Genomic DNA, 22372 nt, shown 5'->3' on the forward strand with positions numbered 1-22372 from the left:
TAATTTTTAGTTGGCCAGCATTTCTGAAAAACCTTTTCTTTGTATTCATTTTTAGTAATATAAAAATTTTCTGAGATACTGAATTTGGGATTTTCATTAGTTGTCATTTATAATCATCAAAATTAAAAGAAATAAACATTTGAAATAGATCAGTCTGTGTAAGGAATGAACATAATATACAAGTTTCACGTTTTGAATGGAATCACTGAATTAATTCAACTTTCATGATATTCTAATTATATGACCAGCACCTGTAATTCATTATATTCATACACTGACTCTCCATCACCTATCACGTTTCCCAGGTGGACTGCATTTGAGGCATGAAATGCTAATGTGGTTCTATTGATGGCTACAAAGGTTAGTCTAATGCGATGCACCTGCATGGTGTTAAATATTGAGGGAGGCTTGGTGAGGAACAGACACATACACTTTTTAAAAAAAACACACAGAGGTGTTGTGACAAGAAAACACAGGTGCTTTTATTTATTTTTGTATCTGAGTTAGATCACCATTTATGGAGATGCAACAGTCACCCATGGATGACTTACAGTCAGAGCATTTAAACCACACTCTAGTAAAGCTGTGAAAAAGAAGACACCTTGCAAGAAATTAAAGTTTTATACTTTCTTATTATTAACTATATTTTATTTATTTATATAAAATATTGTATAGTTAGCTATTATATAAATTAATATTAAACGCACAAGTCTCCTGGGTACACCTGAAATGTTTAGAGGTGTCTTTCCAAGTTCTGCTGTTGAGACATAAATAATAATGACATATGATAATTAACACCTACAAAACCTAATGGTTGGAAAATTAGATCTCAAATCAGATGCCTTATGTCAAGTCATAATGCCTGACTTATTATGGACTTTATTACAAAATGTTGTTAATGGCAGATGCTTTGTGGCTGTACCGACATTATTCAGTAATCAGACATCAGTATTTATATTGTGCAGAGGTTGAGGGATTTATGGATATATAGTTTTATAAATGAAGTAAGATCAGAGATTACATTAAAAATACAAAATATTGATAAAACATTTAAATAACTTCAAATCAATTCAACTGATGTCAGTCACGATCATGTAAAATCGCATTCAAAATGTACCACATATCCTATTATATTAAATAGGGATAATACTGTACATGAATAGTTGAACTGAACTGAATAGTACATCACAAAATGTCATGTCTAAATAATAAAGTTCAATAATAAGCTGAAAACTATTTTTTTAATGTAAAGATTTGGGTCTTAACTTTGTCTGAAAGCAGCCATTACAGGGACTGGAACACAAAAAGAGAAAACAGAACAGTGATTGACTGAATGTGTTGTTTACATTTAATGACAAAGCAAAGAGGACCAGAGACTTGTTGATATACACAATACATGGTGAGAATCTGAAATTGCAGATGCAGAGGCTAGTCAAGTCCTGAGGATGTCATCTATTCTGGAGATGTGCAAATGACAAGACTGCAAACTTACCTAAAGTCAGACCAAAAAGAGGTTTGTTGGCTGATTTATTAATAGCGTTAATGAATCAGTGAAAAAAAAAAACCCATTTGATTCAGATGAATACGTGTAATTATTTATACAAAATTAAACATTACGGCAAAAATAGATACAATTTCTCACATAACCACCTGCATTTGGCCATTCAAAGTCATATGATTGTGAAGTTCATAATGACTAAAAAAACCTTCAGTGTCAACATGTATACTACATTGAAAGAAGACTTTTATGCTCACAAAGACTGCATTTATTTGATAAAACATAGTAAACAAATTCATATTGTGAAATATTATATTATATTTTATAATTATAAAACGTTAAACTCAATAAACGTTAATTTCCTGTGATGACAATTACTCCTGTCCTGTCTTCAGTGTCACACGAATCTTCAGAAATCATTTATTATCATTATCAATGTTGAAAACGGTTGTGCTGCTTCATATTTTTGTGGAAACCGTGATGCATTTTTTTCCAGTATTGTTTGATGAATAGAAAGTTCAGAAGAACAGCATTTTTCATAAGAATGTAAAAGTCTTTGCTGTCACTTTTGATCAATTGAATACGTCCTTGCTGAATAAAAGAGATAAAAATCTTACTGACCCCAAACTTTTGATGTTGTTTAATTTTTTTATTCTATATCTGGCATTAAAAAAAGAGACGAACCTGAATAAATCAGTTCCCTATTCTGTGTTTTAAAATAGAGGTGCCACTGTCTCTTCTTTTAACACTGTCAAGATTATGTTTCCCTTGTCCAACTTGTTTCTAACTTACACAGTTAACTCTATGAAGCCTGACCTCTCGTTCTCACCCTCACATTCTGTGATAATGGCAGATGGGGTGGCGGTGGCCATGCAGGTGGAGGTGTTAGTCTCAATACTGGCTCCGGTCTCTGCACTGGTCATTGTCCCAGTGCTGATGGTATCCATGCTGCCAATGTGCCTACAGCCACAACAGTTTCCCCAGAACAAAGGCAGGAAATGTGGCATCTCCTTGTGGAGCTCTTTGCAGCGCAGGCCGAACACCACGGGGCTCAGTGACTGTGCAAAACTGAAGACGAAAAAAATGGCCAGCGCCACAGGGAGCGTCTCCTGATGCCGGGAGATGATGATGATGGAGGGCAGGAGGTGCAGACTTATCTGGAGGCTGTGGATGAGAATGGTGCGGCGGCCTTTACTGTTGGATCGAGTGAAATGGCCAGCACGTCTACCTTCCAGGTAAATCGCCACATAGCTTACAATGATGAGCAGCACCAGCAATAAAAGCAGCGCTAAAGCGCTGGCAATGCAAGCTGTGCCTTCCAAAGCTGTAGAGCACTCAGTATCCAGCCCAATTACGTAGTCCCACGGAGAGTGCGCACAGGCTAGGACGGTGAAGACTACGGGGTTGAGCAGGGCGAGAACGCAAGCCACCAGCATGACCCAGCGGTGGAAGCGCTGGACCAGAATGGGGTAACGGAGTGGCATGCAAATGGACAGACAGGTGCTGACGGACATCAGCGTGAGGGTGATCATCAAACCTCGTGCCATCACCACCTGCAGGTCGAAGAGGATCCAACAAGTGATTCGGGAAATAGGCCAACGCAGGCTGCGGAGACCGTGCACGGCTGCGCCCATGATGTTGAAGCCGGACACACAGACGCAGTGCTGACACAACAGGACGTACCGAGGGTTTTGACGCAGCTCCTGGTTGTGCCGCACCGTTGCTATAATGAGGGAGGCGAAGAGACCAGTGACAGTGAAAGCTCCAAAGTGGACAGATGCTTTAACAGTCTCCAAAAGCCTATTGTTTTCTTCCAGACCGGAGCTAGTGAGCCCTCGGGAAAGAAAAGAAAAAAAACAATGTCAAATGGAGAATGAGAATATGAAGTCATATCAAAAAAACATTTCAGTTACATTATAGCGATAAAATACAACAGGCTTTTTCTGGTGGGTCAAGAGGAGCAGATGCTCATGTTGTATTTAAGAAAACACTACAGAAATCGGACAAATACACATTTATGGACTACATATTGCAGTGTGAAAAAACAAGAAATCCACTCACCTGTTTGATCGCTGGTGTTGGTCATTTTTGTTCTTTTTACTTGTTCAAGATTCACATCCAAGTAAATCACATCAAATCTCAGAATCGCCTTCTGCCTCGCTTAACCAGCTCGTTTGGATCAAAAATTAACAATTTTGCTTCTCGGTAGCCTTTCCTGTGGTCTTTGCCAAGCTTGTTTTACAGATACAAATTGCTTGAGTGATTCTCACCTGTAGCCAGCGGTCTAGTCACAGCATCTCAGGTTTCTAACATCCCCCCCATGCACGGTTTATCCTGTGTTTGACACAATGCCATGCAAGAGTAATCTACTGAGCGTACAAGAGGTGGGTTTTAACCACATGCTCATAAATAACTCAAGTCTCATTACCTCTAGCATACGTTATTTAAAACGGTGAACCAGAGCTGAGATGATAATTTGGCACTTCTCATGTGACTGAATATTTGAGATGTTATTGGTGTTGGCAGGTTTCATGAATTACCATGGTTGTAATGTTGTGGGTAAAAGGAATCCATGCAGCAAGAGCTGTGAAAATAATTGGATTGGAATTTTTTTTCTTAAGAAACTGGGCTAAATAGTATTTTTATTGCAGGGTTTTTACTAAATAAATGAATGAAGATTTAGGGTGGAAAAATACCAGAAATATTTTATTATACAAATGCAATATTTATTTTTAACAAACAAAACAAGACTCTTATTGCTTTTACATAACATTCAAAATGTGTACATTAGGTTCCTCTTCACAAAAATTGGCATCTCAACAGGAAAATACTGTTGGGAGTTATCAGTTATGTCTGTAAGAAAACTCACGTGCATATGCATATGTATACTCACTATATGTATTCAAATAAAATAACTCCAAATAATGTAATAATTATGCCAGAAAATGAGTGATTATGATTGTGAAATGTAAAGTAGATTTGTTTTGTGTTTTGGCCTCAAAACTGGTCTTCGGCTCTTCTAGACTTCTTAGATTTGAGCAAATGTAACAGTCTGCCAGACGTACAAAAACATTAACGTGCCAACTATTTTCAACAGTGAAGCTTCCATGCATAAAACAAGCAAAAATGGTGTTCTGAGAAAGAAAGTCTTTATCAGACTTTGAATAGGGTCTGAAGCCATTTACTCCAAAGGAACAGAAGAGGAACTTGGCTCGTTTTGATCCTCACAGGGCTGATTCTCCTTCTGCTTCCGGCGGCTAATCTGCATCTGCAGCTGCAGCTTGTTAGTGAAGAAAATTGTCCTCCAGCCAACCTCCTTAGCTAAAGCTTCCACTGTTGGAGTCACAGTGTCACAATGCTTCCTTACTGTCTGCTCCCAGAACTCCTCGGAGTTACAAAGCTGAAGGGGGAAAAAAATCAAAAAGCTATACACTTCAATGTAACCATTTAACCAGAGCTGGTTAGATTACATACACATTGTAATCGGTTACTGATGACAAATTACATGACAAAAACTGTAGGCTATAACATAATCATCCATTACATTACATAAGGTAGCCTAATATAATCCGACTACTTTTGGATTACTTTTAGATTACTTTTGACCTAACTTGTTTATCACATTGATTTGAGTAGAATAATCTTGTACCATATTGATATTAAAATACAAAGAAAAAGAAAATATATTCTATTCTTTGTTATCAACAACATGAAGTGCCTTAAATATTATATTATGTCAGGGTTTGCCAGACTGGGGTTCATGATGGAACTGCAGGGGATCCTGTGTTTAATGAAAAGCTATTAACTAATTAAATCATTTTTTTAAATTAAAGCTATTTTATTTAAAATGAAAGCCACTTGGTTTGGTTCTATGACACTTTGAAACACAATGGGATTTCAATAGGCCTTACCTCTTTAAACTTACGGCAGGTGCGTGAAAGACCTGAAATGTCTTCAAGGTCTAGATGTGCCATGATGGTGAAAAGCAAAGCATTGGGGAGACGGACAATGTAATCATAGTGGCCTTGGCATAAGTTTTTGGAGTATTGCAAGATGCGAGGACCAAATACCATGGCAACGTGATCTGGATGAGATAGACCAGGTTGTTCATTGAATGAGAAAGAGGCTACATTAAAAGACTTTACACAGTTTATTTGAAATGTAAAAAAAGTGTACGTCTGGAATAGTAAGCAAGCACAAAGAAAGTTGCTGATGAACTTACTTTGCATACGGCTGTCTTCTAAGAAGTCTTCGTGTGATTCTCTCAGTTGCCCTGGTGGTGTGCTCCTGCAGTCTGATCTCAAAGAAATCTTCCACCAGCTCCAAACAACCTGTAGTGAAGGATGTTCATAATTATCATAAATAAGAGTCTACAGTAAAACTGAGACAAAAACCTAAATTTTTTTCTTGCATAGTGGCTTTTAATCAGGCAAACAGTTCTTCAGAGCTACTTTAATTATCATCTCCAGAGTGATATGTTGTAACCAATAGTTTCTTGATCTAAATAGGCTACATTTTCTTTTACACTTCAGTGTGATCATTACAGCTAGTTTAGCTTGTTAACTGTGAGTGTCACTGTCCAGGTAGCAGGACACATGACACACTTTTTTTATCATCACATATTTTAGTAATCACCATAAATCAGGTAGGCCTATCAAGATAAACACTCAAAATTCCTCATGTGAAATTGGGCATGGTTCTATCATGATGGAAACTAACGTTACTTTAAAACCTTCTCAATGTTTGTTAAGTTATATCAACTTCAAATTTGGAGCACAACTTGGTTAGACATATGGCTTTGATTTTTTTTAGCAATATTAGTGTCTAAATTATTTAACGTTAGTAAAATATGTATATTGATCTTCTATCTAGAGGAAGAGAAGAGATAAACAAACAAACAGCAAACTTTGGCCATAAAGCTGCCGCAAGAGTAACACATTGGTGTTAACAATAAAAAATAAATAAAAACTCGACAAACCTCAGTCGGTGTAATTGCAAAGTGGAAATAGTCCTTCATAGGTGCAGGACCTTGTCCACTTAGCTCAAACAGAGTTTCTCCCAGCAAGCTCGCCATTCCCAGATATCGTTGACGCGTTACCAGGACAACAGAGACTCCACACAGTCCTCTGCGTCATCATCTCCAGAGGAAATGATTTCACACTTATCATCGCCGTATTTTTCTAGCACATTAGATAACGTTAAGTGGCTGGATCTGATGCTTGCTGCTCCTACTAGATGGACACATTTCTCTTTATTAGATGAACATTCGTGTTTTCACGAAAACTGCGCCACTCTATATTGCAGTGTCGCGCGCAAACGGGAAAAGGTTATTACTGTTTCAGTAGTGGGTTGTGCTCATCGGCCACGTCTCTACTTACCAGATACACTTTCTTTTAATATTTGCAATTTTATCACAAATCAGTTTCGGCTGTCACTATATGGGGCATTTAGTGTAACTTAGATGCGAAAAATTAAAGCATAGCCTAACGTTACAGCTGCTGCAACATAAAATGAGAAAAATGAAGGGGTCTGACAAATTTTTGAATCCATCAATAAATAAAACATTAACAGTTCGACAGAACTCGATTGTGACGAAAAATATCATGGATGATGGAGGTTATTTTATCTGGCAGCCTTTTACATAACATTTAGAAATTATACACCTTAATAATAATATTCTAATTAGATAAATGCGTTAGAGAAAACTGTTCTAAAGAACATAATGTCTATTCATGCGAGAAAAAACAGGTGTCATCATTAAAAATGTTTTCTGTCTTTGCTATTATTATTTACAAGTTCCTACTTTCTTACACTCTTAAAAATACAGGTTTCCAAGTTTTTTTTGTTTGTTGCTGTGATTCCAGAGACCCATTTTGGGTTCCCAAAAGAACCTTTCAGTGTACAGATCTTAAAAGAACCAATTTTCTCAGGGTGAAGGAAGTTTTAATAATCTAAAGAAAATGTTTCCCACTATAAAGAACCTTTTGTGAAAGATTTCATGGATGTTAACAGTTCTTTATGGAACCATCAATACCACTAAATAACCTTTATTTTAAAGAGTGTCTAAAACAGTATGAGTACTACGGTGGTAGATAATATTCTAAACACTTGACTACAAAAAACAAATGGACTAATTTCCTTAAACTATTCATACGTGATCACAATCAATAATTGACAACTAAAAACTCTAGCTTTGCTTAATGAAGTGTAAAAAAAGAAGCACAAACAGGCGCATGTAACACAGTAGTTAAAAATCATTTAATATTTTATACATATATTTATATATGTACACATTAACTTGTATTCCTTAATGGTAACTTTTGATGTGGTCAAAAATCCATCGACGGAGAACACCGCAGGTCAGACCTGCCAATTTCCCATGGTGCTCCCCGAGGGGAGATCATAGAAAGGCGTACTCTACCACTTACATCTACTCGGCCCGTTTGTGCTGTAGACACCTGCTTTATCTTGTGCTGAGCTCCTCTGCCTTTACAATAGGTGTCAGGTTTGAATCCAAACCATGTTTTCTTACCTCCTTGAGGCGATTAGCGGCGTCTATTCCTCACATTGTGTTTTCGCCACGACTGAACGAAACATTTTTGCTAGAGCAGGTGCTAAGGACAAACTGAAGTTGTTTGTACAGCTAATCACAGCATCCCTAGACACCATTGTGTTCTGCTGTTTCCATCAGTTTCTCTGTGTGAATAACATGTTTTTAAAAGGATTACAAATGCTGATATGCACAAGGAGCTTACTTTCTAGGCATAAAACATTACTTATTGAGCTGAAGGCATAAATGAGGTGGGACAATCGTGGATTTTTGTCCAGAACACACCGGTGGGTGGGGAAGACCATCACCTGCGTATCCACAGCTCTTTCTCTAGAAATGTCAAAGACTCAGTGCAGTAAATACAAAACCTGAATACTTTCAGATTCTTGAAGACAATGTTTTAGAGCATTGGTGATGCGGAATGTGTGCATGATGCAGCTGAAATGTGGTGGAAAAAGCGCTTTAGAGAAAGGGGTTTGTGGAGGAACCTCCTGTTGGGTACGGTCCCGCCGGGCCTCCACCCTGAAGAGAAAACAGACGTAAGCGTGAAAGTGGATGAAGAAACATTGTTCTAAAGGGATGATTCATAATTTCTGCCATGCAGCAACAACATATTGCAGATTTAGGAGCACATTATATCAAGTTAATTCTACTTCAAATTATCATGGTAATTGTGGATGAGAACAGATGAATCATTTTTAATGCAGCCTAATATTAAGTACAATAGATGTAATAGCCAGACTGCCATTAAGCCATTAAATGTGCATTCAGTAGTTTGGTGCTAAATGTCTTTTTTGTAAAGTGTCATCTGAATGGTGTCAACTAAAAATTCTGAGTGAGAACCAAGTTGCTTCTTTTTTGTTCATCTATGTAAGGTAGGGGATTAAAAATGTAGATCGCTCTCTAAATAAAACCTTCCAGCATCAGTGTAATTAATGCTGTTCACATAAAACTCAGAGACAATCATGATGATCCACATCAATAAATGGCAGTACAGCATCTAACATTTAATTTTATAACAAAATATTTAGTTTAATAACCTTTCATTTTTTTCTGAGGGGGAGTGGGATCGGTGACATGCCTAAATATGCCTTAATACATGCCTAAACAAACCCAATTAAGGCAGAAAACACTTGATTCTGAATCAATTGCACAAAATAAACTAGATGTAAATCACTCTAAGTAAACAATGGGTAAAATTAAAAAATTAAAACGTACATTTTGATTTCATAGGGACGTTAATAAAACAGTTGGAAATCAAGCAGCTTTGTCATAATTAAAGCAGAAATACCAGAGTGGGCCTTCAAGTCAGATTGAAAACCACTGCTTTAAAACAATAAAAAGAATATCCTTCATACTTAGTATTTACTTCATAGCAACTGGCTTGCTTACCATGAATGGGTTGCTGGAGATCCCAGGTCCTGTGACCTGCTGCCCATAGTTGCCCATAGGTTTGGCCTGTCCGTAGGCTGGAAACCCCCCTGAGGAGGACCATAAAAGAAGAAAGGCCATGCAGCTGGTGTGTTACATTAAAGACTGACCTCAATGCTAAAGCACTGAACCTGCTACTCCAACACATGCAACACCAAAACTCACATCAAAGCAGGAAAAGCAAAAAGAGTTGATGCTTAATACAATACAAACACAGCCTTTCTCATGAGTATGCATAAAAGAAAGGCATAAGCCACTGGGGGTTTGGGCCACCTCGCACTCACGAAAACACAAATATAGTCTCACATACCATTGGGCTGTTGGTGGTAGGCTGCAGGTGGGGGAAAGGGACCTTGGCCAGGGAATTGCTGCTGGAAGGTCCCACTAAAACTGGTTGGCAGGCAGAAACTGGTTGCGTTCCCAAAGCCAGCTGGCATGCTCATGGAGCCAGTGCCAAATGAGGCTAAAGTAAATAAAAGGAGACCAGAGGAGGAGTAGCATGTTTCATCTGCTCATTCCTTGAATGGACACACACATAACGAGCATGCTGATCTCGACCAAAGCGAGGGTTTTACCTGAGGCGGCTGCTCTCCCATTGGTTTGGAATGGATTTGTAGACATGGGCTCCTGAACCATTCCAGCAGCCACGAATGGGTTTGTGGAGGGAGCAGCTGTACGATCAAAAGTCTCGAGTCAGTTTAAAAGGCTTGCATGTAAAAACTTACTTAAACGAATCTTAAAAGTTCCACCTGCAAAACCCTGTTGCATGTTGGGTATTCCTGGCTGAGCTGGAGGTGCAGCAGCTCCTGGGACACCTCCATACACACTTTGGTAGTGCATTAACACACAAAAAACATGTACATGATCAGCCTAAAAGCAAGGTGGACTGTGCCGAGAATATACGGTAAGTAATGCAGCGATCTCTCACCCTTGTGCGCTCCCACTGGTAACGGTGGTACTGAGGACACTGTCAAGCTCAGCTAGGGCCGCGTAACGGTCCCCTCTCGATAAACTGCTCAGAGACGGGGGAGGGGCCACATTGGGTAGTGGAGGAATGGACATGCCTCCTCCTGAATCGCATAAAGGTAGAGCTTAAATCTATACTCAGTCAGACTTATTGTATTAATTCAATTCAATTGATTTATAAAGCCAACTGCAAGTTGACCAATGTGCTGTACAAGAGGACACAAGTAACAAACATAACTATGAAATGCATTCAGGCAGGCACAAAGTCACAAGTGGAAAAAAGGGCATAAAAGAGTAAGGTATCAAATCACAGAATGTAAGCCTCATATAAACATGGGTCATGTAGGGGCAATTCTGATTTGAATTGGGAGGCTGTTCCAAAGTTTTGAAGGGACTGCAGTTTTTGGAAGAACTATGTAACTAAGATAACTAAGGTTTACACCTGGTATTAAGATGTGTTTTGGTCGATCGGATCACAAGTAGAGGGAGACACATTCCCGTTTACACCTGGTGTTTTAATCCGTCTCTTTTATCCACTTTCAACCACTTCTGTCCTGATTTCTTCGAGGGGAGGGTCTATGGGCGGGTAAATGTATGTGTTTTTTCAGATCTTTCGATCTAATGGATAAAATAAGCTTGCGCAATTTACATACGAACTCTGACAGCCAAGAGCCAACGCAGAACGCTGTGAGTGTGTGTTAGAAATCAGGAATGGTGAGAGAACATTGAGATTGGTACGTTTTTTGACTTTAAACTAAAGTCTCCATCAGACCAAGTTTAAATCCCGTGTGGCTGAAGAGCTTCCCATAATGTTTACACGTTAAGGCCAGTAGGCGTTTTTTGTGGCTGAATGTATTCGACCACATGAGCGTTTACACTACGAAAGCAATCCGGTCAAATATGTTTGATGTTTGACTACCTCTGCAAGTGGTTGAAAGTGGACAAGCTCAAAACATTTTAGACCCTGTTTATACCTGTATTTAGCGTCGTCCACTTGTGGTCCGATCGATCAAAACGCTCATTACACCAGGTGTAAAGAGGGCCTAAAAGCCTCTGATTGTCAGACCTAAGTGCTTGCACTGGGTGATGATGATCCATCAACAGTTAAGAGAGGAATGAGGGTGCTAAACCATATAGAGACCTAAAAACTAATAAGAGCGCTTCAAAATTAATTCTACAGCACACAGGTAGCCAATGCAAAGACTGTAGAACAGGGGTAATATGTTCACGCATATTCTCACGCATTAACAATGCATAAGGATCAACAACAAAGGAGATATATTTTAAAAATCCAGTTTAGACGTGCATGTCTTAGATATGTACTCTTTGTATTCATGTTGGTTCCATCCGTTTTCCATTCGAAAAATTAAAATGACTCCAAAAACTTCAAGTAATACATATTTTCCTTGCACCTAGAATACAATGTTGTTATTGTTAACTAGGGGTTTTCTTTTCAATATTTGTAGTATGTTTAAATACATTAAAAGATGCGGATGAAAAAATAAGTGTAATTTCTTTTACCCATTATCTTCCTTAAACGACTGGTACAGTTCTGTTAAAGTAAGCCAGCAGCAACATAGGTGATATTTAGCCAATAACATTCTGTAACAACCATGACAGGAAATAGAAACACACGTGAATCTAATACACAATAGATGGGGGCAGGGTGTGGTACCTGTGTGGGGTTGTTGAAGGGAAGGCTTTGAGGGGGGTGATGTGCCAAAATGTGACGGTACACTGGCGTTTCCAAAGGAATCAAAATTGGCAAACTCTGTGGTGGAATTATTTTGTGCTACAGAATGGCACAGGGTGAACAAAATGAACAGGACTCATGAGGAAAATTAAAGTGACAGTCTGAAATCATGGTTCTGACATAAATGTAGGCAAGCAAAAGAAAAACACTGAGCTGACTGACTTCATTCACAAATGGTTGTAGAGTAGGGTAGTTGAAATGACATTTAAAGGGATTGTTCATCCAAAATTTTTAATTCTGTCCTCATTTTCTGACCTCATGTATTATTTGATCTGTTTCTATTCATATAATGAAAGTCAGTGGGGTCCAAAACAACATTGGATCCCACAAACTTTCATTGTAGGAAAAATGTATAAATTCTATGTATCTTTTGTGTTCCACAGAAGAAAGAAAGTCAGACAGGTTTGAAACAAATTGAAAGTGAGAAAACAAATTTTCACAGAATTTTCATTTTTGGGTGTACTATCCCTTTAAATAAATGACAAAAAGCTACAAGATGATTAGTAGTGACAAAACAATTAAAGGAACTTTCGACCGGCATCTAAATGACTCTTTTCTTAAACATAAATTAGGGCTGTCAATCTAGTAAAAATCTTAATGGTTACCTGAGGGCCTGTTAAAATGTGCAAAATTAGCAAAGTTTGAGGAGCTGGCAGTTTGAGTTTGAGGGGCAGCAAAAATATCTCCACCCAAGTCAGAGAGGAGGTCAAACTTCTTCTCCTGGCCTGCAGACTGGGCCTGAACACGACTGGTCACTGGGGACTGAGACAGAAACGTGGGGAAGGCATGAAGAGAAATGCAGGGCATAACCTGATTCCACGGAGAAGTGTGTAGGTGGTTGTGTGTAGTTAGTTACCTGGTTAGACGGAGTCTTGGTAAGATGCAGGGTTTTGAGGGGCTGGGGAAGAACCTCTGGGGTGCTACTGGTACTGCTAGCAGAGGAACCAGATATTGAGGCCTGCACAGAAGCGATCACCCTGGCTTGTTCTGGGGGAACATACCTGCAAATGACGGTGGCACAATAATAAAGCTGTCAATTTGTAGGCCAACCCGGAAGGCTAATTTGCCATGGGCTCCCTGGGGATTTTATAATGAGTTTTTAGAATAGAGGTTTTGATTTATGAGTAGAACAAGTCTGTGCATGATTAACATGACAGGGCTTTGTTCTACAACATACTTTACACAGTCATACATTACCCATCATAACTTTGAGGTCGGTAAGATATTTTAATGTTTTTGAAAGAAGTCTCTTATGTTGCACTTATTTGAGGACTACTCTTAAACTGAAATCCACCATTTTAAAAACCCATTAGAAACACCTAAGGGAATTCATGGCCTGAAAATGCTGACAATTATTTATTTATTTTATGGAATATTGAAGTATTTATTAGAAATGATTTCTCCGTGCAGATCATGATTTGTTTTTTAAATTGGTGTGCCCTCATAATCTATAATCAAAATAACAAAATAACCCTGCCTCTTGCAGCATCATCTCTTCTCTGATGATGCGTTTACTGGCGCGTGGGCGGGACAACTTGTCACTCACATGACATCACAGCAATAGCAAACCAACAACCATTCAATCAATTCTTGATGGACAAAATCAGGTTCTACATTTCTTCTTGTTCAAGAAGCCGTTTCACTTGGATATACTTCACAAAAGGGAAGAAAAGACTGATCGCAACTTCCGCTTCAAGCCAAATTTAAAGCAGAGGTTCTCAGACTGGGGGGATTGGAGGAACTGTTGGGAAGATTTGATCATGCTCACCAAGGCTGCATTTAATTGATGCAATTAAAAAAGTATATTGTGAAATATTATTACAAATTAAAATAACTGTTTTCTATTTGAATATATTTTAAAATGTAGTTTATTCCTGTGATGGCAAAGCTGAATTTTCAGCATCATTACTCCAGTCTTCAGTGTCACATGATCCTTCTAAGATCATTCTAAGATGCTGATTTGGTCTTATTATTATTATCAATTCTGAAAACAGTTCAACAGTTTTTTATAATTTTGTGGAAACCATCATATATATTTTCTTCAGGATTCTTTGGATGAATAATGAATAGAAAGAAGAAGCATTTATTTGAAATAGAAATCTTTTGTAACATTATAAAGTCTTTACTGTCACTTTTAATCAATTTAATCCATCCTTAAAAGTATTAATTTCTTTCAAACCACCAAACAAAGAAAGTACTGACCCCAAACTTTGGAATGGTAGTGTACACGCTATGGGTTAGAATTATTTTATTTACAATATGTAAATTCATAAACAGTAAATCAATAACTGCGTTAGGAGTCATTTTTTGTTTCTAAGGCATATTTGGTCTGTGGGCTGGCAGATAGTGTGAAGGTTCAATGCGGATATAGATTTATTTTTGCCTTTACTGAGACAGGACAGTTTGTATTTTAGTGTCATTTCCTGATTCCACAGATGAGATTTCCATCAGAATTTATTGAAGAGCCTCTGTATGAAAATGAACAGCTTTATTGCACTACAACAGGAATAATGCCACCTGAAATGCACAATCTCAAAAGCATTTGGCACATAAGACATGCGTACAAAGCAAAAAACAGCATGCTACACAGAAACACACGTCACAAAAGGACGATGGATCTGATCAGAGACTCCTTACCATCTTTTCTTCTCATATTTCTCCTGAAGAAACTCTTTGACTTTCTGAGGTTCACGGAAATCTGGGATCACGGAGCTCTTGTCATCATACAACCCCAGCCAGATGTGTTTGCAGACCTGAGCACACACAAAAAGAGAGAATACTTAGAGGAGCCTCGGTATGTGCATAGACTGTGATGTGTTAAAGCGCATCGTACCTCATTGCTGTGTTTTTGTAAGAACTCGATTTCCTGTTGGGTGAAAGTTGTCATAGAAATGGACTTCACTCTGTGTGGAGGGTTGATGCCTCGTCTGGGATACAAATCAAATGACAAACATCACAGATTAGTCACTGTAGAGAGACAAGACTAAACTCTGAAAAATTAGCAAACCCTAATTCTGCAAGTCATACATTGAATTTGTTAGTGGTGCTTATATTTGTTATTCTTCTGGATAAAAAGTATTTTCACTATAAGCACGTATATGATACCTCAATTTATGGAATTTGAAGAAAAATGTTCTATGACTTTTCTAAATGATCATATTTAAATTTTTGCTGGCAGATTAAAAAAAAAATATTAATTATAATTTTGTTTATGAATATTAAAATGTAAAATAATTGTACTAGCACTGTTCAGACCCCTGCGGCTCTGTTTGGGGCCCCTGTCATATTCAGTTATATTTCGGCACCATAATGTCATAAGGACACTGACATCAGGGGTGGCGCTTTTGACTTAGGAGTAGAACCTTAAATTGAGACCCCATGTGGATTACCACAGCCCTCTGGGGGCCCCCCGAGGCTCTTGTGAAGCTCCTGTCATATTCAGTCATATCGATTCTTGCCCATGCATCAGAATGTCATAATGACATTGACATCAGGGGTGGCACTTTTGACTTAGGATCATAAATTGAGGTCCTGTGGACTCCCACAGACCTCAGGGGGACCCCGCAGGCCCTTGTGAAGCACCTGTCATATTTAGGCACCATAATGTCATAAGGACACAAACATCAGGGGCGGTACTTTTGACTTAGAACCTTAAATTGAGGCCCCATATGGAGTCCCACAGCTATCTGAGGCCCCCCTGAGGCCCTTGTAGAGCCCCTGTCATATTTAGTCGTATTTTGGCACCATAACGTCATAAGGACACAAACATCAGGAGCGGCACTTTTGACTTAGAACCTTAAATTGAGGCCCCATATGGAGTCCCACAGCCCTTTGGGGGCCCCCGAGGCACTTGTGGTGCACCTGTCATATCGATTCCTGGCACCAGACTGTCATAAAGACACTGATATCAGACTTAGTACTGTAAATCTAGGTTCCAGTGTGGAGACCCAAAGCCCTCTGGTGGTCACTGTTGGCCCCTGACATTACTCTGCACCAAAATGTCATGGAGACATCATCTTACCAGCCAATGAACTGAGACCCCATGTGCACTACCTGGGGCCCAAATCTCAGCACCACAACATCATTTTCACTAGTGGCATTGTCTGCAAGTTGAATAGATAGCACTCCTTTTTTTCAGTTTATCTAGTTATGAACATATTTTATGCATAAGCAGCTGTAATGTTTAAACTTGGGTGTGTCACACATTGACACAGTACTTTATGAACACATACAATTTTAGTCATATGGCACAAACGTCACACCGTTTTATTTGAAACGGATCGTGAAGTTCGGCTGTTCTGGCTCTGAATCTCGCTATTTTTATGAAAGCTGATGTTATGATGATGTTAGAGACAGCTGGGACACATTCTGCAGATGATCTCTCAGATGGGAGGGGTGGTTAGGCGTCTGCCCATACAGACTCTTGAGGAAAAAACAACAAGTTCGTTCACCATCTGTGTGAATATGAGGGGCCTCGTTATAAACTTACAGTATTCCGGAACAGGTGGTGCACACAAACGAGCCCACTGTCATGTTGGCGTAGGTCGGGCCGCGCTGATCGCAATCAAAGCATTTCCTATTAGGAGGCAGGCTGGTCATCTCCCGAAGCATCTTCAAGTGTTTCTCCTCCTGTTTTCGCTTGGCACTCGCCGCCATCACGAAATAATAAAGCTGTCGAGTCTAGGCCAGGTGAAGCTGGAGGTTATGGGTAAATCTAGTGCATAAACACACCCGGCAGCGCTGGAAAATCGTTCCACATAGGACAGCCAGGAATAGCCATAAACGTCCTGTTCCTCACTGGACTGATGTGGAGCGCTACAGGCCATACATGTCGATGCTGCCATCTACTGCACTGGAGAGAAACGCCTCTACTGTATGGAACATGGTCAAAAACATAAGTATGCGTGTATGAATATTTATTTGTGAACGAGTCGAGAGCCTGGCAACCTGATGTCTAAATTCATGTTTCATGGCACTCGCTTAGGGATCAGACATGTGTTCCTCTGTGCAAAAGTCAAGAGACCGAAGATAATAAGCAGTTTTAAAGAAAAGTGTGTTCTATAGGCTACTTTGTGTCAATATTTGTGCTTTCATTTTAGAAATACTTATATTTTTAAGTCACATAACTATTTAGTATTTTAAACAGTATTTAAGACCATTTAGCCTTTTGTAATCATGTCCACAGTTTTTTTTTGTGCGTTCATATACCAAGTAGGCTACCATTCCGATGAAGGAAAAAAAAAGTGTTAAAAATGGAAAAGACCACCAGAGGGTTAAATAACACACAATGAAACATCATAGGAACAGAAAAGCCATGTTATTGTGTCACTATGGTATGGTATATGATATCATGGTGCTTTCTTATGTTTTATGGCACTGAATGATTTCCATATTCTTAGATCATGGTATGTACAGAATATGGTATCCCAAGCTACTTTAAAGATTACCATGGTATTGCAAAGCTAAAAAAAACATCACATTACCAAGTTACCATGTATGTAAAAAACATGATATTAGCTTGGTACTTTGTAGTTTTTAGATGGATCATACAAATACAAAAAACACAAACTCTCTCTCTCTCTCTCTCACACACACACACACACACACACACACACACACACACACACACACACACACACACACACACACACACACACACACACACACACACTTTATGGGGACTTTCCTTTCCATAGACATAATGATTTTTATACTGTACAAACTATCTCTACCCATAAACCTACCCTTCGCAGAAAACTTTAAAAAAAAAAAACTAAAAAAAAAACATCACTTAATTATGATTTTTAAGCTGTTTTCCTCATGGGGACCCAAACATTTGTGCCATTTTTGTAATATAATGGGTTTACCAGGACACACACACGCACGCACGTACGCTCGCACGCACACACACACACACGTGTATCTATAAGCAATAAGATATTAACCACATTAAACACAAGCTACACTAGTATCATATAATACTATAATAATATCATAAAGCACAGTATACATTTAGAAATAAAATGAGGTTTACTGTAATTTAATACAGGCTCCCAAATATAAAAATTACAAGCATTATTTAAAATTATACACTTTTTTGGCTCTTGTTTTACATTATTTTGCCATTTGAACATAATAAAATACTAAAATATATAAAACAGATCGATGCCATTATACTTTTAACTCTTCTGTCCACATGATGGTTTGATCAATGCTTTAAGATCCAAGATTGAAAATGGTCCGTCTTATTACATTTTTGATAGTTTTCTCCCACTGGATCCTCCCACAGCTGCAGACTCAGCCTAGATAAAGAAGTCAAGACTTTTTGTTACAATGTTCAAGCAATCAATCGATTTACAAAACTTCTAAATTGATATCTAACCTTTCTCTTTCGTGTTGCAGGGAAAAATTCTTCAAGTCGTGACTGTCTAGTTAGGCCCATTTTCTCATCCACCTCCCTCTGCTTCCTTCTCTTAGAGAGAGACTCGCGAAACTTCTTCATGCGTCCCCGCACCCTTTCCTCCCTAAAAGAGTGAATAGGGTCACATACCCAAATCTCAGATACTATTAACCATCAGAACATAGAGACATACTTCAAACGCTTCTCTTTGCACAGGAACTGCACCAGACCCTCTTCATCAGGCTCAGTCCAGGCCAGAACAGGGTCGTCAATTTGTGGCGTTTCAAAAAACAGCTTCCGGGCGTCCTTGTACTGCCAGTTTGGAGGGATAGGGTGTGTCTGTAAGAATTGACAGTCACACAGTCGCCTTTATTTTTGGTTGTACGAAAAACAGCAGCCTGAACATTCTGCTTTACATCTGTTTTTGTGTTCCACAGATAAATGAAAATCATATTGTAGAAAGCAAATGAGGGTGAATAATTCATGACAAAACTATCAGAACGCTGCCTTCTAGTGGGATCAGCTTTAAAGTCACCATGAAATCAAAATGGACAATTCTTATTTTTTAAGGAAAGGTGCAATGTATATTATAGATTATTTATCCATGCAGTTTAAAAAAAAAAATCTTTACTCGAAAACATTTACTTCCCAACCCCTTTGCCCTTACATGAGCACAATAATACTGACGACAATGATCCAATAATTTCCAGATGGACAAAATCCCTCTCCTACACTTCTTCTTGTTCAAGAAGCCATTTCACTCAGATATACATTATAATAGGCATAAGAGGAGCGCGTGTAAGGCTGGCCAGGGCTTAGCCTTCCCCTGACCACGGACTTCTTGAGACTAGAGTGGAATTGTCTCACTCAAACCACTGACTGCTGCTGCTTCTGATTGCTCTTAGTGCTGCCATAGGGCTTTGGGGCTCCACAGGACCTCAATTTAAGGTTGAGATGAGATGAGTGACAGCTTTTTAGAGATGCTCTTTGCGTGTTGATATGTCAAATAACACATTACAGTATGCTTGTTTTCTGTCGCTTCATAACATTAAGGTTGAGCCTCTGTAGTCACATGGACTATTTTACCGATGTCTTTACTACCTTTCTGGGCCTTGAAAGTGGTAATAACATTGCAGTCTATAGGGGGTCAGAAAGCTCTCGGATTTCATCAAAAATATCTTCATTCGTGTTCTGAAGATGAACGAAGGTCTTACGGGTTTGGAACGACATGAGAGTGAGTATTTTAGGACATAATTTGAAACTATTTCATGACTTTCTATTTAAATGTGTTTTTGAGGAGGAAGCGCATCTAGTTGGTTAACCCTCCGCCTATGATAATAGGGAAGAAAAGACGATCCCAATTTACATTTCATGTCGACTTTAGCAGGGCTTGATTTATTTGGTTTTCCAAACAAGTACCTTTCTGTTGACATGTTCCATCACACCCTCTATTGTATGATGTTGTTTAATAAGCTTCAATGCCCGACTCGGCCCAAGACCACCAATCTTATCACAGTAGTCACAGCCCAGCAGGATACACAGGTCAACAAACTAGGAAAGAGACACAGAAAGATAACCAACCTGAAACAAACCTGTTCTTTTGGATCTTTTCTACAAATGCCTTACCACAAAGAATATGGAATTATATTTGTTTCAAAAAAACTGAACGTAACTTTATAAAACTGAACGTAACTTTTTCAGAAACTATCAAAAATATTCCATACAAAGAAAGGCAAATCAAAATAATGATCAGAAATTCTGAATGTTTTACCTGTTCATATGTCAGCTGTAGAGCTTCCAATAGCTTTGGTAAGGAATACTCCGTCACCTCACTGTGAGAGAAATGACAAAGAACAAAACCAAGATAGCTATTGCTGTATTTTAATGCAAAATTAAAATGTCTTTCTACAGAAGTGTTGAAATGCCTTAGAGCACAATGTAACACTGAATGTTCTCCTGCAAAATCTATAATCAGAGTAGGGAATTCATTTGACTTTAATCCCACCTGTCTTTCTTTGCATTGAGCTGTCGGAGAAGAACAGTCCCTCCAAATGCCAGTGTGTCCATGTCCTCTGAGGCTACAGCATTAACTGTGCCACTTTTTACCAGGTGGGCACACAGTGCCTCTGCTTCACCTGGAGCCTGACATTCAAAGTGATGTCAAAATAAGTCAAACACGAAACCCCCAAATTCATATGAAAGAGTATTTATTTGTATAACGCTAACTAAATTAACTTTATAAAAAATAAAATACCTGGATACACGGCACACCAATGAGGTTTAGGAGACGTAGGCAGTCTTGTTTAAAGTTGGACCCTAAAAAAAGTGCAAAACAATGCGCATAAATATCATAGTCACCAGAAAGTTTGAAATAGTGATGAGTAGAAACAACATGAAACTATACAATATAGTTATAAGACTTTAAGATATATTAAGAAGTATGTTTTCTATTTCAAATAAAGACTGTTATTTTGACCTTCCTGTTCATCAGAAAATCCTGAAAAAATGTATTACTGTCCGCAAAAACATTAAGCAGCACAACTGTTTTCAACATTGATAATAATAATAAGAAATGTTTCTTAAGGAACCAAATCATCATATTAGAATGATTTCTGAAGGATCATGTGACACTGAAGACTGGAGTAATGATGCTGAAAATTCAGCTTTGACATCACAGGAATAAAATTTTTAAAACAATTTGATTGTATTTTGGATCAAATAAACGCAGCCTTGGTGACCATTCTTTCAAAAAAGACCCCAAAATCTCCACACACCTGTGTTGGGGCTCTGCAAGCTGTTATAGCCAATGATTTTAGCTCTTTTCTCCAGCTAGAGGAATTAAATATATGGCATATTATTAAACACATAACTGAACTATATAATTATTCTACGTATGTAATTATTAAATTATTTTATTAGAACACATCTTCTCACCACGGCTCTCTTTTGACTGGGCGGTCTGCCATCAAGTACAAAGACAGGCTTGATGTCATGCTCCAGGAAAGTAAGAGTGCGATAAAACAAGCCTGTGAGAGGGCTGCAAAATCAGATGTTCATATTTGTAAGATAAAACACACACACACGATAGAATATAACAAGATTTACAAAAGAGAACAGAGAATTCGTTTTTTATCAATTCATTTTTATTCAAACCTTAGCTTCAGATGGCTGGGGAGAGCTGTGCGAAACTGATTCACCACAATAGATGTATCTAGTGCGATAATCTTCCCTGGATCACAGAAACATAACGTTACCAGTTGTTACAGATTTTAGGATTTTTTGAGTAACTGTTAGATGACAACTAACTTTATTGTAATAACAATCGAACTCTGAAGTGTACATTCGAGATACGTTTTAGCCCGTAAATTGCTTTTCTTACTGTTTTCTCTGCTTTATACATGACAATACATTATTGTATTTTTTTTTTACTACGGCTTCCCCAATAAGCGTTTCTGTTACATTTTAACTGTAATGCATTGATCTTACCCGAATAATCACCGATCTCTTTGTTAAGCATAGACGCTGGAGCGTCAAAATGAATTAAATGGGCTAACTTTGTAATCCCCATTTGAAATAATAAAAAAATTCTACTCTAATCGTGTTGGTAGGACAGATGTTATTATGGTTATTGTCCTTCATCACACAGTTTCATTTCCGCATTGTCGCAGTGCTCACGTGGTTGCCATGGTAACATAGCACTGATAGGCCACCGCTACTTGACGTCACCAACTCGTTTCGCGACCATAGGGTATGTACATAGAAACCTCATTAGCG

The 22372-nt window shown here is 38.4% G+C and overlaps 4 protein-coding genes across 5 annotated transcripts; all 4 read right to left on the reverse strand.

Moving 5' to 3' along the window:
• Window positions 1-1852: 1852 nt before the first annotated feature.
• Window positions 1853-3584, reverse strand: LOC306998971 (putative G-protein coupled receptor 148; the record flags this gene model as incomplete). The annotated part of the gene is made up of 2 exons (XM_079613370.1): window positions 1853-3332; window positions 3560-3584. The coding sequence occupies 2 exons, from the start codon at window positions 3582-3584 to the stop codon at window positions 2287-2289; spliced, it is 1071 nt and encodes a 356-aa protein (XP_079469496.1). The 3' UTR covers window positions 1853-2286.
• A 595-nt stretch (window positions 3585-4179) lies between these two features.
• fbxo36b (F-box protein 36b) lies at window positions 4180-6688 on the reverse strand. Its single transcript, XM_079613116.1, has 4 exons — window positions 6477-6688; window positions 5721-5829; window positions 5410-5582; window positions 4180-4898 (listed from the first exon to the last, which is right to left on the reverse strand). The coding sequence occupies exons 1-4, from the start codon at window positions 6570-6572 to the stop codon at window positions 4680-4682; spliced, it is 597 nt and encodes a 198-aa protein (XP_079469242.1). The 5' UTR covers window positions 6573-6688; the 3' UTR covers window positions 4180-4679.
• Window positions 6689-7734: 1046 nt separating this feature from the next.
• On the reverse strand, window positions 7735-17087 carry agfg1b (ArfGAP with FG repeats 1b). Of its 2 annotated transcripts, XM_079613117.1 has the most exons (12): window positions 16688-17087; window positions 15032-15125; window positions 14836-14951; window positions 13055-13199; window positions 12804-12960; window positions 12121-12237; window positions 10408-10549; window positions 10229-10305; window positions 10055-10150; window positions 9790-9942; window positions 9441-9529; window positions 7735-8570 (listed from the first exon to the last, which is right to left on the reverse strand). In XM_079613117.1, exons 1-12 carry the CDS (start codon window positions 16852-16854, stop codon window positions 8511-8513), a joined length of 1413 nt encoding a protein of 470 aa, XP_079469243.1. In that variant the 5' UTR covers window positions 16855-17087; the 3' UTR covers window positions 7735-8510. The 2 variants fall into 2 exon arrangements, with proteins under 2 accessions (XP_079469243.1, XP_079469244.1); XM_079613118.1 differs by lacking the exon at window positions 12121-12237 and having other exon boundaries at window positions 16688-17007.
• Window positions 17088-17497: 410 nt separating this feature from the next.
• On the reverse strand, window positions 17498-22298 carry LOC306997985 (putative flap endonuclease 1 homolog). Its single transcript, XM_079611663.1, has 11 exons — window positions 22085-22298; window positions 21752-21827; window positions 21533-21635; window positions 21373-21427; window positions 20853-20914; window positions 20604-20740; window positions 20370-20430; window positions 20018-20149; window positions 18792-18937; window positions 18581-18722; window positions 17498-18500 (listed from the first exon to the last, which is right to left on the reverse strand). The coding sequence occupies exons 1-11, from the start codon at window positions 22164-22166 to the stop codon at window positions 18447-18449; spliced, it is 1050 nt and encodes a 349-aa protein (XP_079467789.1). The 5' UTR covers window positions 22167-22298; the 3' UTR covers window positions 17498-18446.
• Window positions 22299-22372: the final 74 nt, after the last annotated feature.

The sequence above is a fragment of the Phoxinus phoxinus genome (assembly GCF_949152265.1).
Source record: "Phoxinus phoxinus genome assembly, chromosome: 5".
Classification (NCBI taxonomy): domain Eukaryota; kingdom Metazoa; phylum Chordata; class Actinopteri; order Cypriniformes; family Leuciscidae; genus Phoxinus; species Phoxinus phoxinus.

Bases quoted from the DNA above. Each gene is read 5' to 3' on its own strand.
- agfg1b (XM_079613117.1), bottom strand. From the start codon at position 16,854: ATGGCGGCGAGTGCCAAGCGAAAACAGGAGGAGAAACACTTGAAGATG. The intron at 12,238-12,803 runs GTAACCATTAAG...GCCATTCTGTAG, and splicing joins ACATTTTAACAGGCCCTCAG to CACAAAATAATTCCACCACA. The intron at 10,306-10,407 runs GTGAGAGATCGC...GCACTACCAAAG, and splicing joins ACCAGTGGGAGCGCACAAGG to TGTGTATGGAGGTGTCCCAG.
- LOC306997985 (XM_079611663.1), bottom strand. From the start codon at position 22,166: ATGGGGATTACAAAGTTAGCCCATTTAATTCATTTTGACGCTCCAGCG. The intron at 21,428-21,532 runs GTGAGAAGATGT...TAATTCCTCTAG, and splicing joins CCAGTCAAAAGAGAGCCGTG to CTGGAGAAAAGAGCTAAAAT. The intron at 20,431-20,603 runs GTGGGATTAAAG...TTTCTCTCACAG, and splicing joins CTCAATGCAAAGAAAGACAG to TGAGGTGACGGAGTATTCCT.
- fbxo36b (XM_079613116.1), bottom strand. From the start codon at position 6,572: ATGGCGAGCTTGCTGGGAGAAACTCTGTTTGAGCTAAGTGGACAAGGT. The intron at 5,830-6,476 runs GTTTGTCGAGTT...CCTTCACTACAG, and splicing joins TTGCAATTACACCGACTGAG to GTTGTTTGGAGCTGGTGGAA. The intron at 4,899-5,409 runs GTAAGGCCTATT...TTCCCCCTTCAG, and splicing joins CCTGCCGTAAGTTTAAAGAG to CTTTGTAACTCCGAGGAGTT.